Source organism: Coptis chinensis, chromosome 7 (assembly GCF_015680905.1).
Source record: "Coptis chinensis isolate HL-2020 chromosome 7, ASM1568090v1, whole genome shotgun sequence".
In the NCBI taxonomy this organism is placed as follows: Eukaryota; Viridiplantae; Streptophyta; class Magnoliopsida; order Ranunculales; family Ranunculaceae; genus Coptis; species Coptis chinensis.
Genome location: NC_141462.1, coordinates 11534104 through 11546756, shown reverse-complemented (window position 1 = coordinate 11546756; position 12653 = coordinate 11534104). Strand labels below are relative to the sequence as shown.

The 12653-nt window shown below is 37.3% G+C and overlaps 1 protein-coding gene across 1 annotated transcript; it reads left to right on the top strand.

The window, feature by feature from the left end:
* The first annotated feature begins 268 nt into the window (after positions 1 to 268).
* On the top strand, positions 269 to 1248 carry LOC147486004 (uncharacterized). Its single transcript, XM_086573626.1, has one exon. The coding sequence runs from the start codon at positions 269 to 271 to the stop codon at positions 1202 to 1204; it is 936 nt and encodes a 311-aa protein (XP_086429752.1). The 3' UTR covers positions 1205 to 1248.
* The last annotated feature ends 11405 nt before the right edge of the window (positions 1249 to 12653 follow it).

Here is a 12653-nt window from a genome sequence, read left to right as displayed (position 1 = left end):
AGATAAGCTCTGAGCATGGCATGGGCTTTTTAGGCTCTGAACATGGACTTTGAGTGTGAGTTTGTATTGAATTGGGCTTTTATTGGGCCACATTTGTGGGGGCCGGAACATCGCCCTCTCTTTGTTATATGGGCAAAACCTGTGTAGCAAAGAAGTAATTTATTTTATTTTATTTTTTTTAGGCTGAGCAACAATGTAACAAACCCTGTGATGAACGACAATTAAATATTGGAAGTTATCTAGAACTTTGAAGTTGTGGTGAAATCTGATGAAATTTGTGATTGAAGGGTTGTTAGAAAAAAGTAGTAAGGGTGGGAATTTGGTGGTGGTGAGGAATGAAGAAAGAGATTGTTGTAAAGGGATTGAGCATTGCGAACTTTGGGGAGCTGCTGTGAAGTGGGGTTCTGAGTTTAAGTTTAATTGTTTAGAAGAGTGTTGTAAATCTTGTAAATCTATGTGTACTGGTAAAGATGGGCCTTGTTTGTGTGATTCTTGGGTTTTTTGTGGGAATAAACAAGCTTGTGGATCCAAATTCAGCGAGTGTTGGCTGAAGAAACAGAAGGATACCTTGGCCCCTAACAAACAAGATTCGGGGGATCAGGTTATTTGGACATCTGGGCTTATCTTTGGGAAAGGAGAGGGTATCGTTGGCTTGGGAACAGAGTATGGAGTACTGCATGTAAAACTTTTGCCTGAATGTGCCCCAAATTCTGTAAACTACATTCTTGAGCTCTTGGGAATGCGCCATTGTGCAGGTTGCCAATTGTATCGTGCAGAAGGCCGTGGAAGCTCATGGGATTTAGAGGGAAATCACATAAAAGATGCCCCCTTTGGTCCTCCTTTTGCACTGATTCAAGGAACCGTTGAAGCTGAAGGAACCACTTTCAGTAAAAGCCCAGCAGAAGGCTGCCCAACTATAACAAGAGGATCAGTTGCATGGGTTGATAACGGTCCAGAATTTTTTATCAGCCTCGCGAACCATAATGAGTGGAAAAAAGATTACACTGTGTTTGGTGTTGTACTTCCAGAAGACACAGAAATCACAGAGAAAATTGCGAAGCTCCCAACCACACTTGATATGTGGAATAATATTAATGTGTCTGTACTGGAGAAACCCGTTCCATTATGGTTCCAGAGAATCAAGAATAATAATGTAAACCTGAACCTCAAGACAAATTCAAATTCAGACTCCAATGGTGCTTAGTTGCCTGACTTGCAGAATGTCATCAATACAAGTTTTATCGCTCCTGTTGTGGTGAAGCATTAAGCTTTTCATGTCATACTCATAGAATTAGATAGGAACCTCTGCCATTGGTTTGGTTCTAGATCCAGAATAGCCACTTACGTGTGTACTAAAACTACATGGAAAATTCATAAGCAAATCACAATACTTACTGAAATGGAGTAAGTAATCTTTTCATGTATCAAATCAAATTGCATCCCAAAAACCAGTAACAAATTTGGCTGAGGTTGATGATTGTTTTGAAGAGCAAAGCAATGGGTGTGTAGGCCCAAGCAATGAATGTATGCTTTCTGGTCCAATGCAATGATCACCAAATGCTTCAAAAGCCTATGTGTCTGATTTCCAATTCGAAAACTCTCAAGAAAGAGATCAATAATTAAATCTGAGGTGCCCAAGCTTCATTCAAAGTCATCAGTATAACAATTCCATCATCCATTGATGCCTCCTTTAGAACTCTATCCATCCTAACTTCATTAGGTTCCGAAGTATAATTGCTGGTGTCCAACGTAGATTGATCAATAACAATTAATAATAACAATTAACGTAGAGTGACTTGTCAGTAGACGATATTGGACCTTGTCCATTAGGCTAAAAACAGAAGAAGATACCACCCTTTGCATCATTAAACCCTTCCTACATGCCAAATCTGGCAAAAGAAGATACCACCCTTTGCATGGACAACATCTAAAATGGGTTTCCAAGCTTCCACCTGCTCCTTGATTAACTTGCAAACTTTGTTTAAACAAACAATTCAATCAATTCCAGCACGACAATTCAACTTCATACGTTAGAAAACACAGCGGCAATTCAATTTTACTACAGCCAGCGGCAAATCAAGTAGCGACAATTCAAGCAAATCTGAAGCTAGTAATTCAAGCAGCGGAAATTCAAATTTACTATAGCCAACGACAAATCAATAGTAGCAATTCAAGCAAATTTGAAGCTGGTAATTCAAGCAGCGGAAATTCAAATTTACTATAGCCAGTGGCAATTCAATTTTACTACAGCTAGCGGCAAACTTTCTTCCTAAATATTGATCAGCAACGTGTCTAGAAAACACACACATCTAGCGACATTTCAATTCAAAGGGATCGGCCGTAACAGCGGAAATTCAATTGAAGCGATCGACAACGGCAATTTAAAGTGATCTTTAGTACCAGCGACAATTAAATTCGAAAGGATTGACAACTCATTCAGCGGCTATAAATTGATTGAATAAGCCATTTTCAATCAATTGGTGATTTGGATGAGGTAGAGCTGGACTAGGTGACCTGCTATTAAGGGAGTGTTTCATAGCAGAAGAGAGCCGCACCTGCTTGACTCTACCATATAGAGCCACTACCTTGTGAACTTGAATCAACGACTTGAGATCCAGATCTGATCTATGTTTATACCTCGAGGAAAACTGTAGCAACAAGAATATAGCAAACAACAACACAACTAGTCCAAACATCAAATCAAGTATACATCTAAACCCAAGAAATTTTGAACAGCAAATAGAAATACCATTCTGATTTGAATTTGAAAACTGTGATAGTACTGAAAAAGGAAGTAGATAATTATCTTGTTCGAATTTCAAATTGTATCCAAGTAGATAATTATCTTGTTTGAAGAAGGATCGGACATGTCATTAGGAGCGGCAAGATTGTATTATAGACCGAACCAATAAAGTTTATTGTTTGTGAAACACATGGAAACCTATTGGTTTACGTTTCTTATGTGAGTCCTTGGATATAAAAAGAAAGCAAGTCGGCTCATCATCAGTCATAAAACTGAGAGAGGAGAAAACAAATAAAAATAAAACAAAGTTTTGATATTATAATTCCTTTTCATTCGTCTTGCTCAGTAAGGTTTGTATATGTGCACGTTGGAGACTCTAGTGCTTAACAAGGTGATTACGTGCTTGAGGGTTTGATCAATTGAATCGAGGTTTGTGAAAAGGTTAGATTTTTTTTTTCTTTGTTTAGTCTGTGATAGTAGGGTTTGATACTTTTCTTATCTTTTGACATTATTGAAAATATTTGTTTAATGGAGAGGAATTATAACTTGAATAGGAGATGGGGTGATAAAAGGGATTTTAATATGAATAGGGTGGCGAAGGGTATTGAAGTAGATAGTTTGAGAACAAAATATGATATTGGTGATGATGTATCTATTGAGTATGTTGGTAGCGTTATCGACCAAAAGCTTTAAAAGGATGAGATAATTTTATTGTTTTCACATTTTTGGCTTGGTTATAGTATTCAATTCTGGAAATCAGTTTTCGAGTTATTAGCTAGATGGAGATTACATCCTTTACAATTATCTCCTGGCTATTGGGTTATCTTTGCCCGTGTAGCGAGGATTTGTAAGGTTTATCAAAGGAGTATGTCTTCAGACCTTTTGTTTGAGTTATTGAAGCCTATGCGGCAAAACAAGGCTTCTTTTAAAATTTATGCGTTGGGATATCATACTCATCACAACTAGAATTATCGGTTTTATAGGATGCCTTCGAACTACAATAATGCAAAATTGTATGGTTTTAAGATCAAAGACAATTGGAGGTTCGAGAATATTGATTATCCTAACAATATATCAGGTAAGGATGTTAACTTAATATTCTTATAATTATTATTTTAATTAGTTAGCATCACATTTTGAATATCTTGTTCTTTTTTATAGGGGATATTCTGAAGCTTCCAAATATATCAATCTTTAGCAGCGAGAAGAGAAAAAAGAAATTTGTTAGTTTATTTAGTCATAATGTTGATGTCTATGATCTGTCGTTTCCATATGATATTGTAGATTATTATCATGATATAGATACTGGACTGCTTAATGAGCCTAGGGAATTAGCTCCTTATTGTGGCTCAAAGAAGAGAAAGAATGTTATTGTAGATGATAGTAGTGAAAATGACGAAGAAGTAGAAGGAGATGACTCTGAGGATAGCGGACAAGAAAATATTAGAAAGAAGAAAAAAAGTGTACGTCCAAAAAAGATGGAAAAGAAAACTGGGGATAACTCAAGTAAAATTAAGGAAGGGATTGAGGATCGGAGAAATGGTATGTATATAATACTTCTTTTAAAATATCATATATGTAATACCTATAATATATTTTGGAATGACGTTTCATTACGATAGGTTTTTTGTCTTCCTGCAAAAAAAACTAGTGATGTGCATGATATTGATGATGATGATATCGGTGGGGAAGCGATGACTAACAGTATATCTGAACTTGATGTTAATGTTGATCTTGTTTTTGTGATTTAGAATTATTTTCGTTATTGATTGTTTAATGGTTCTTTTGTTAATGTAGATGGAAAAAGTTGACTATGGTGGAGATACAATTGGTTCAACTTCTGTTGTCAGGATCAATTTTGGAGTGCCAACTCCTTTTGGTCGAAGTAATTTTGGAGTTCCAATACCTGTTGTTGGCACCAATGCTGGTTTAGCAACTTCTGCCGATGGTACCATTGCTGGTGTGTCGAGTTTAGTATCAACTGTTGTTTGCACTAATGTTAGATTGCTGACTTCTGTTGTTGACACCGATGCAGGTGTGTCAACAGAAGTGTTAACGATTGTTGGTACAAATCCTGAAGTGTCTACTATTGTTGGCACTAATGCGGAAGAGTCAACTTTTGCTAATGGCACCAATGCTGGTGTGTTGACAGAACTGTTAACTGTGGTCAGCACCAGCACCATTATTGGCCCAACCGTACCTTCTTCATTGGAGCCAGAGATGAGTGGCAGTTCTGCAACGCCTGTGCTCATCACTCCAAATGTGCAAGCCTTGACAATTGAAGGTTAGATGTTGAATAGTTATTTTTTGTTGTATCTACTTATTATTATATATTATTATTTTAAATTATTTTGTCTAATATTTTAGATCCAGAGTTATTGTGTTTGGATTATCAACGAAGTGTAGATTTTGTAAAAGTCGTTAATATGTTGAATTTAAAGCTTGCAGATGTATGTGTGTGTGTGTGTGTGTGTGTGTGTGTGTGTGTGTTTTTTTTTGAATTTCATTTATTTGGTTGCTAAAAAATTATAGTAACACATTATTTTTTATTTTCTTAGGCGTCGAAGCTTTTGGATTGTGCTAAAGAAATCTTAGAAGCAAAAGAAAATTATAAGATTAAAACTAGTGAATATACAAGATTGAGAAATATTTGGAAGGAGAGAGAACTCATTTTTCAGGAGAATGAACGTATGAGAGGAGTACTTATGAGAAATGAAGTAGTTTTGCACGACTATGAGATGAAAATGAATATTATGAAAGCTGAATTGTCTAAACAGAATCAAGAAATTGTTGTTCTTAGAGAGCAGAAAGTTTTGAGTGATTAAGTTGAGATAATAAAATGTGAGAAATTGGAATTGGCTAAACGAGTTTGCGAGGCTGAGGGGATTAGAGGAAACTACAAGGTACTATTGGAAGAGAATGCATTTTTGAAGGAGTTAGATGAATATCATGAGAAGGTGGAATATTTTAGGGTTGGGGTGTGAAGAGAAGGATGATATGATTGAGAAGCATGCAGTTGAAACTAAGAAATCTGGGGTGTTGTTGCGTGAAACATTGGCCAGTGTTGGACTTTGGAAATCGAGAGATTTTGAGAAACGGGAAAAATTGCAACAGCTGTCAAATTATTATACTATGTGTTATAGGAAGTTGGAAGATGTATCACCGTCGGATCTAAAGGGTGTTCTAGTTCCAGTGGAGGATAGCATTATGCCGTAACTTCTTAAGTGAATTTTTTGTTTTTTATTGTTAGGTTGATGTGAGGTTAGGTTATGGTTTTTTCTTTCTCGATTATGTTTATTTTTGCACGATCTCATGACATTTGGATTTTATTTGTTTTTATTAGATTGGTAATTAGAATAGATCGAAATATAAATGGTCGGTAAAAAATATATAAGAGTTGGGAAATTTGGCCTTGAGGTAGGTCGGCATAATAGATATAAGAATTAAAGATAACGTAATTGGGGTGTCGTCACCCCCATAATGTATTGATAACATAATTAAATCTGGGGTGTCGCCGCCCCCATAATATAATGATAGCGTAATGAAGTTTGGGGTGTCGTCGCCCCTAAAGTGTAATGATAACATAATGAAATTTGGGGTGTCGCCGCCCCCATAATGTAATAATAATGAAAGTTGGGGTAACGCTGCCCCCATAATGTAATGATAACATAATGAAATTTGGGGTGTCGCCTCCCCCATAGTGTAATGATAACAAAAGTTGAGGTGACGCCCCCAAATTATAACGATTATATATTGAAAGTTGGGGTGACGCTGCCCCCATAATGTAAAGATAACATAATGAAATTTGGGGTGTCGCCGCACATAGTGTAATGATAACATAATAAAATTTGGGGTGTTGCCGCCCCCATAGTGTAATGATAATGAAAGTTAAGGTGACGCCCCCAGATTGTAATTATTATATATTGAAAGTTGAGGTAACGTCGTACCCATAGTGTAATGATAATAAAATTTGGGATATTTGATCTCTATTAAAACGAAAGATGGATCGAATTTTATTGAATTATGAAATGATTACAATGAATGAAAAACAAACATTCAATGATAAAACTTTTTCAAATGAAAAGCATTCCATGGCTTGGCAAATTTTTCTCCAGTGATTCGACGAAGGAAATAAGACCCTTTAGATGCTGGCCTATCAATGATGAACGGTCCTTCCCAATTCTCTGACAGCTTCCCAGATTCAATGAGCTTCTGTTTTCGGCTAAGTACCCAATCTATGGTTTAAAACTCTTGAGGCAAAGCTTTCTATCATATTTGTGTTTCATGTATGCCTGATATTTTATTAGACATTGTAAAGCTTCTTCTTAAGTTTTATCAATTGAGTCTGCCATCAAAGTTAGAGCAGCATCATTGTTTCCAGTTTGTATTGCTTCCGTTCTTGTAGTTGGTGCAATTAATTCTGTCGGGAGGACAACATCCATGCCATAAGCTAGGTTGAAAGGGGAAAGATTGGTAGAATGCTTTGGAGTGGTGTGATAAGCCCAAAGCACAGCTGGCATCTCTTTAACCCAATTTCATTTTGCTTCATGAAGCTTTTTCTTCAAAGTCGAGAGAATCGTCTTATTGGTTACTTCTGCTTGTCCATTTGATTGTGGATAATATGGTGCGGAGAAATTATGCTGAATTTTTAGTGAGGTGCAAAATTTGTGAATTTCTTCCGCATCAAATTGTTTACCATTATCAGAGACAATATTAGATGGAATACCAAAGCGACAAACAATGTCTTTCCATAAGAAACACCGTACATCTGTTGTTAAGATGTTGACAAGCGGTTGAGCTTCTACCCATTTAGTGAAATAATCAGTCGCAACCAATAAGAATCGTACACTTCCATGAGCCTTTGGTAGGGGTCTTGATAAGCACCAAAAACTGTAATACTAAACCCCGTAGAGACATAGTGTTTTGGTTAATTATGTGTTTAATAATCATGAAATAATTATATTTTAGTACTTTTGCAGATTTCCGCAGTTAACGTGAATATGATATTAAAACATGCATCAAAGTACGGGAATACTATGCATACTTGAAGTCTTCACACTTAGTCCCAGTGAAGCCCAACAAAGCCTGACTAGAGCCGAAGTTTCCAAAGGGACAAAACCAGTGTAGAATGGGTCCACGTGTAAAGAAGCAACAAACTTCCAAAGCTCACATCTTTCAAACTTGGACGCCGATTTTGACTAGTGAACTGCCAGAGCAACCAGGATGACAAACTCTACGCAAAGACAGAAAGTTGTAAAAATGCTAAAATCAGCGCCGCCACTGTACACAACACGTGGACCCACTCTGCAGGCCCAAAAGGCATGACGAGTCAACATATGCAGGTGGCAAGTGATGGTCACAATTGTGTGCCACCTTGCAAGAGGAAAAGACAAAACAAATCAATGTATGAATTGATTTAACAAAAAGACAAAAAATCAAATTAAAGCAAGATAAGACAAACTTTGTATTACAAAGTTTGGATTTTTGCTATTTGAATAAAAACAAAACATATAAATGGGGTTATGCGTTTGTCAGTTTTAGTTTTAGCTTTTCATTTCCTGCTTTCATTTCCAGACGTTGTCTTGCTTTCCCCCCAAAGTAGCTTTCATACCAAAGATCAAGATCGTAAATCCTTTTACTTAATAAAAGTCAGTTCTTTTTTAGTTAAATTCTTGTTATTTAATTACTTGTTTAGTATATACAATAAGATTAATCTATCCATCATGACCATGAGCTGAAATCCTCCCTAGGGGGAGGGTTAATGACGCTCATGTTATGATCCGGATTAACACTTTAATGTTCCAGAATCACTACTTAGGAATTAGGTGTAGATTATGCATCCGGTTCCAAAATGATTGAGACTATCCAAGTTTGGAGTGCTGATGCTCCAGAATAGTCTCGCGAGAGACCCAAAATGTCTCACGCAAGACTCTATGGTGTCAAATAGCTCTCTGATTTGTCCAGCTGATGTAGAATCAAACCAGGAGCTAAAATGATATTCCAGAGATGGAATATTAGTTCAACTTCTTATGCTAGTGAGATGAGCTCAGAGACGTGTGCATCTCACTAGGAATCGATACTCGACGCCGTCTCAGGTTTGTCTATGAATTCAAGACGGATTAGAGCTATAGTGATGTGGTATTATAATTATTGAAACTGATTCTTGCATGAGTACGGTTAACCCTTTTCCTGTTTCTCTATCCCTGTTTATTTTACGTAGAAATCAATCGTTATTATTTTACGTTACTTGTATTACCGTTAATTTAATTAAACTTGAGAAATAACCTAAAATCCTACTCACTAAAAGCTGTAAATCCAGTTGTGAACCTTGTCGAGCCCTAAGGTATGGACGATCCCTTACTCGACCTATCCTACAAACCCACGTGAGTAAGGTAACTTGACTAAATGGATGTTTACGGACTTTGGACTGCGGACTTCGGGCTTAAAAGAATCAAAACCAAAAATTACCATTTTATCAGGTCCCACGATATCCAAGCCCCATTTCGAAAAAGGCCAAGGGCTTAGAATTGGGTGGAGTTCCGTTGCTGGAAGTTTGCCCATATTTGCATGTTTTTGACACGGTATGCATTTTTGGACAAATTCCCCTAAGTGTCTTTGCATTCTAGGCCACTAGTATCCTTGAGTCATGGCTTTATGTGCAAGACTATTTCCCCAAAATGGTTTCCACAAAGTCCGGAGTGTATCTCTTCGAGAACTAGATGACCTTGATCTTTGGAAAGACATCTGAGAAGAGGACTGAAATTGTTTGCCTTCCTATAAAGTAGGAGTTTGCCTTTAGAATTTGGAATTATGACAAATTTCCAGGCATCTCTCTTAATTTTGTAGGAAAGTGACGACTCCTCAGGTAGAGTCCCATATTGCAGAAATTCTAAATAAGTAGGTTTCCAATCATCAGGTGAAGAATCACCGTCGATAGATTGGAGATCCAAATGTGGTACTTCTGGAGAATTATCTGCTTCATGGGACTCATCTTCCATATCAACATTGCTTTGGTCGGCATCATGTGTGAGTGGAGAATCACTCTCAACACGGTGATCGGCTAAATCTTCTTGAGCTGCTTCCTTTGAGTGAGATTCTGAACTTCTGCCGGCCGATTAAGCTAGCTCTTCTCTCTTTCTTTTCCTTGTTGTTACGGTATTTACTTGCTTGAATTCGAAATTCCGAGATGTAGTCTGGAAATAGCATAGATGAGCAATATATAAGTTTTGAACATGTTCTTCTATAATAGTTATGCTTGGAAAAGGTTGGAAATCAATATAGATTTTTCTTTCATTGTTAACATCAACTACAGCAGAGAGATAGGCTAAGGCATTGGCGTGACGATTATCATTTTGAGAGTGCTGGTGAACTGTAATGGATATGAAATGAATGGATAGCTCATGCATTTTTTGGACATATGTAGCCATCCTATCATTTTGAGCAACAAAAGATCTGCCAAATTGATTCGCAACAAGCTTTGAATCAGTAAATAACTCGATCTTTGTCGCCCCTAGGTCAAGTGTTGTTCGCATTGCATAAAGAACTACTTCATATTCAGCTTCATTGTTTGATGCGCAAAATCCGAGGCGAACAAATTTTTCAATTTTCTCGCCATCAAGTCGGATCAAAACACAACCAAGGCCTAAACTTGATTTGTTCTTGGAACCGTCTGTGTGTAAAATTCATAAAGAAAGGTCGGCACTTGTGGATGGATCGGCCGATCCTTGTTGTGGATTAGGAGGAGGTTCCTCAAATGCTCTGCTATGGTCGGTATGCCATCGATAGGGAAAATCGGCCATAAGTGATGCCATTGCGTGGCCTTTCTCAGATGATCAGGCTTTGTATTTAATTTCGTAGGCACTCAAATATGTTTCCCATTCTGCTAATCGGCTCGAATCAGCATTTTGAAGAACTTTTCTCAAGGGGTATTAAGTGTAGACATTGATAATACGCCCTTGGAAATAAGGTTTCAATCTTCGTGCACTATGGACAAGTGAGAGAGCTATTTTCTCAATCTGTGAATACCTTGCTTCTGGAGCTGTAAGGGTCTTACTTATGAATAAAATTGGTTGTTCATTTTCATCATCAATGAATAAGACGACACTCACAACTATTTCTGATGCTGCCAAATAGATGCTAATTATTTGTCCGGTGGTCAGACTAGCAAGAATTGGCGGCTGTACTAGGTATTCTTTCATTTTCTGAAAAGCTACGTCACACTCATCTGTCCATTGTGGGGATCCCTTAATGGCTTGAAAAAAGGAGTGGGGCCGATCTGAATATTTTGAGATAAATCTGCCCAAAGCGACTATCCTACCCGTAAGTTGTTGGATTTGCTTCTTGGTTTTTGGCGATGGCATTTCGGTAATTACACGAATTTGATAAGGATTAGCTTCAATGCCTCGTTTGGTCATAAGATATCCAAGAAATTTACCCGATGCTAACCAAAATGCGCATTTTGATGGATTTAGACACATTCGAATATGCACTAGGCGATCAAATTTTTTTTGCAAGTGATGAAGGTGTGAAGACTCTTCATGCGACTTGATGACCATATCGTCAATATAAGCTTCCATAAACTTGCCTAAGAAGTCTGAAAATGATGTATTTATAAATTTCTGATATGTTGCCGGTGCATTTTTTAGACCGAAAGGCATTACCTTATAGCAAAATAAGCCTTGGTCTGTTATGAAAGTTGCAAGTTCTTGTTCATCTTCGGCTAATGCAATTTGATAAAATCCCATTGAGGCATCCATAAAAGAAATTTTTTTAAACCCTGAAGTGGCATCAACCATTTCAGAAATACGAGGCAAGGGATATGGGTTAACAGAACATTTTTTATTGACATCAGTAAAATCAACACAGATTTTAAGTTTCCCATTTTTCTTAGGGACTACTACTACATTGGATATCCATTTTGGATATAGTACAGGCCTAATAAAATTAACACTTAGAAGTTTGTTGATCTCTTCTTTCACTTTGAGCTTTTGATCGAGGCTTCTGACGCACTGGCTTTTGTGTTTTGTCGATATCTAGACTGTGACATGCAAGTGAAGGATCAATTCCAGGCATTTGTTCAACCGTCCACACAAACACTGTGTAATTTTTCTTCAAAAGCTCAATGAGTTCATCCTGTTCCTTCTTGGAAATTTTCGTAGAAATAAAGGTGGTTTCTTTTTCCTTGTTCTCGATCTGTACTTCGAGGAGCCCTGTCGATGGTCGGGGGGCCACTTAAACGCTGCTCTATAGTGTTTACACGGCCAATGGAATTATGTAATTGTTATTTTACCCTATCGACATTTAGGATGGTGTTGTCCTTGACTTTCGAATCTTTATAATCTTCGAGTACAGACTCATGGCATTTCAAAGCTGCTATCTGATCACTTCAAACTTTGCATACCATACCATCACACCAGAACTTGATAGCCTGATGGAAAGTAGAAATGACAGCTCCCATTGACTGGATCTAATCTCTTCCCAGAATGACATTGTAGGAGGAGTTACAATCCAAGAGAAGAAAATTAATTATAACATCCTTGTTCATTAATGTCACTGGGAGAGAGCATCTACCAATTGATTTTGCTGCTGTCCCATCGAAGCTAATGATATGATTTGGATTGGGAACTATCATTTTCTCGGGAAGATTGAGTCCTTTGTAGCAACGCTTGTATATCACACTTGCCTAACTACCTGTATCGATCAAGATTTTCTGCACACGATGAATTCCAACAAAAGCTTGTATTACAACAGCATCATAATGAGGATGGTGCACTCCTATCAGATCATTGTCAGTCCAACAGAGAGGTCCTTCCTCATAAGTCTTAGTACCCATACCATGGAGAAAATCATATCCACTATAAACATATTAGTGGCTGAGATCAGTGATCTTGGAGTGATTGAAATTCTTGTG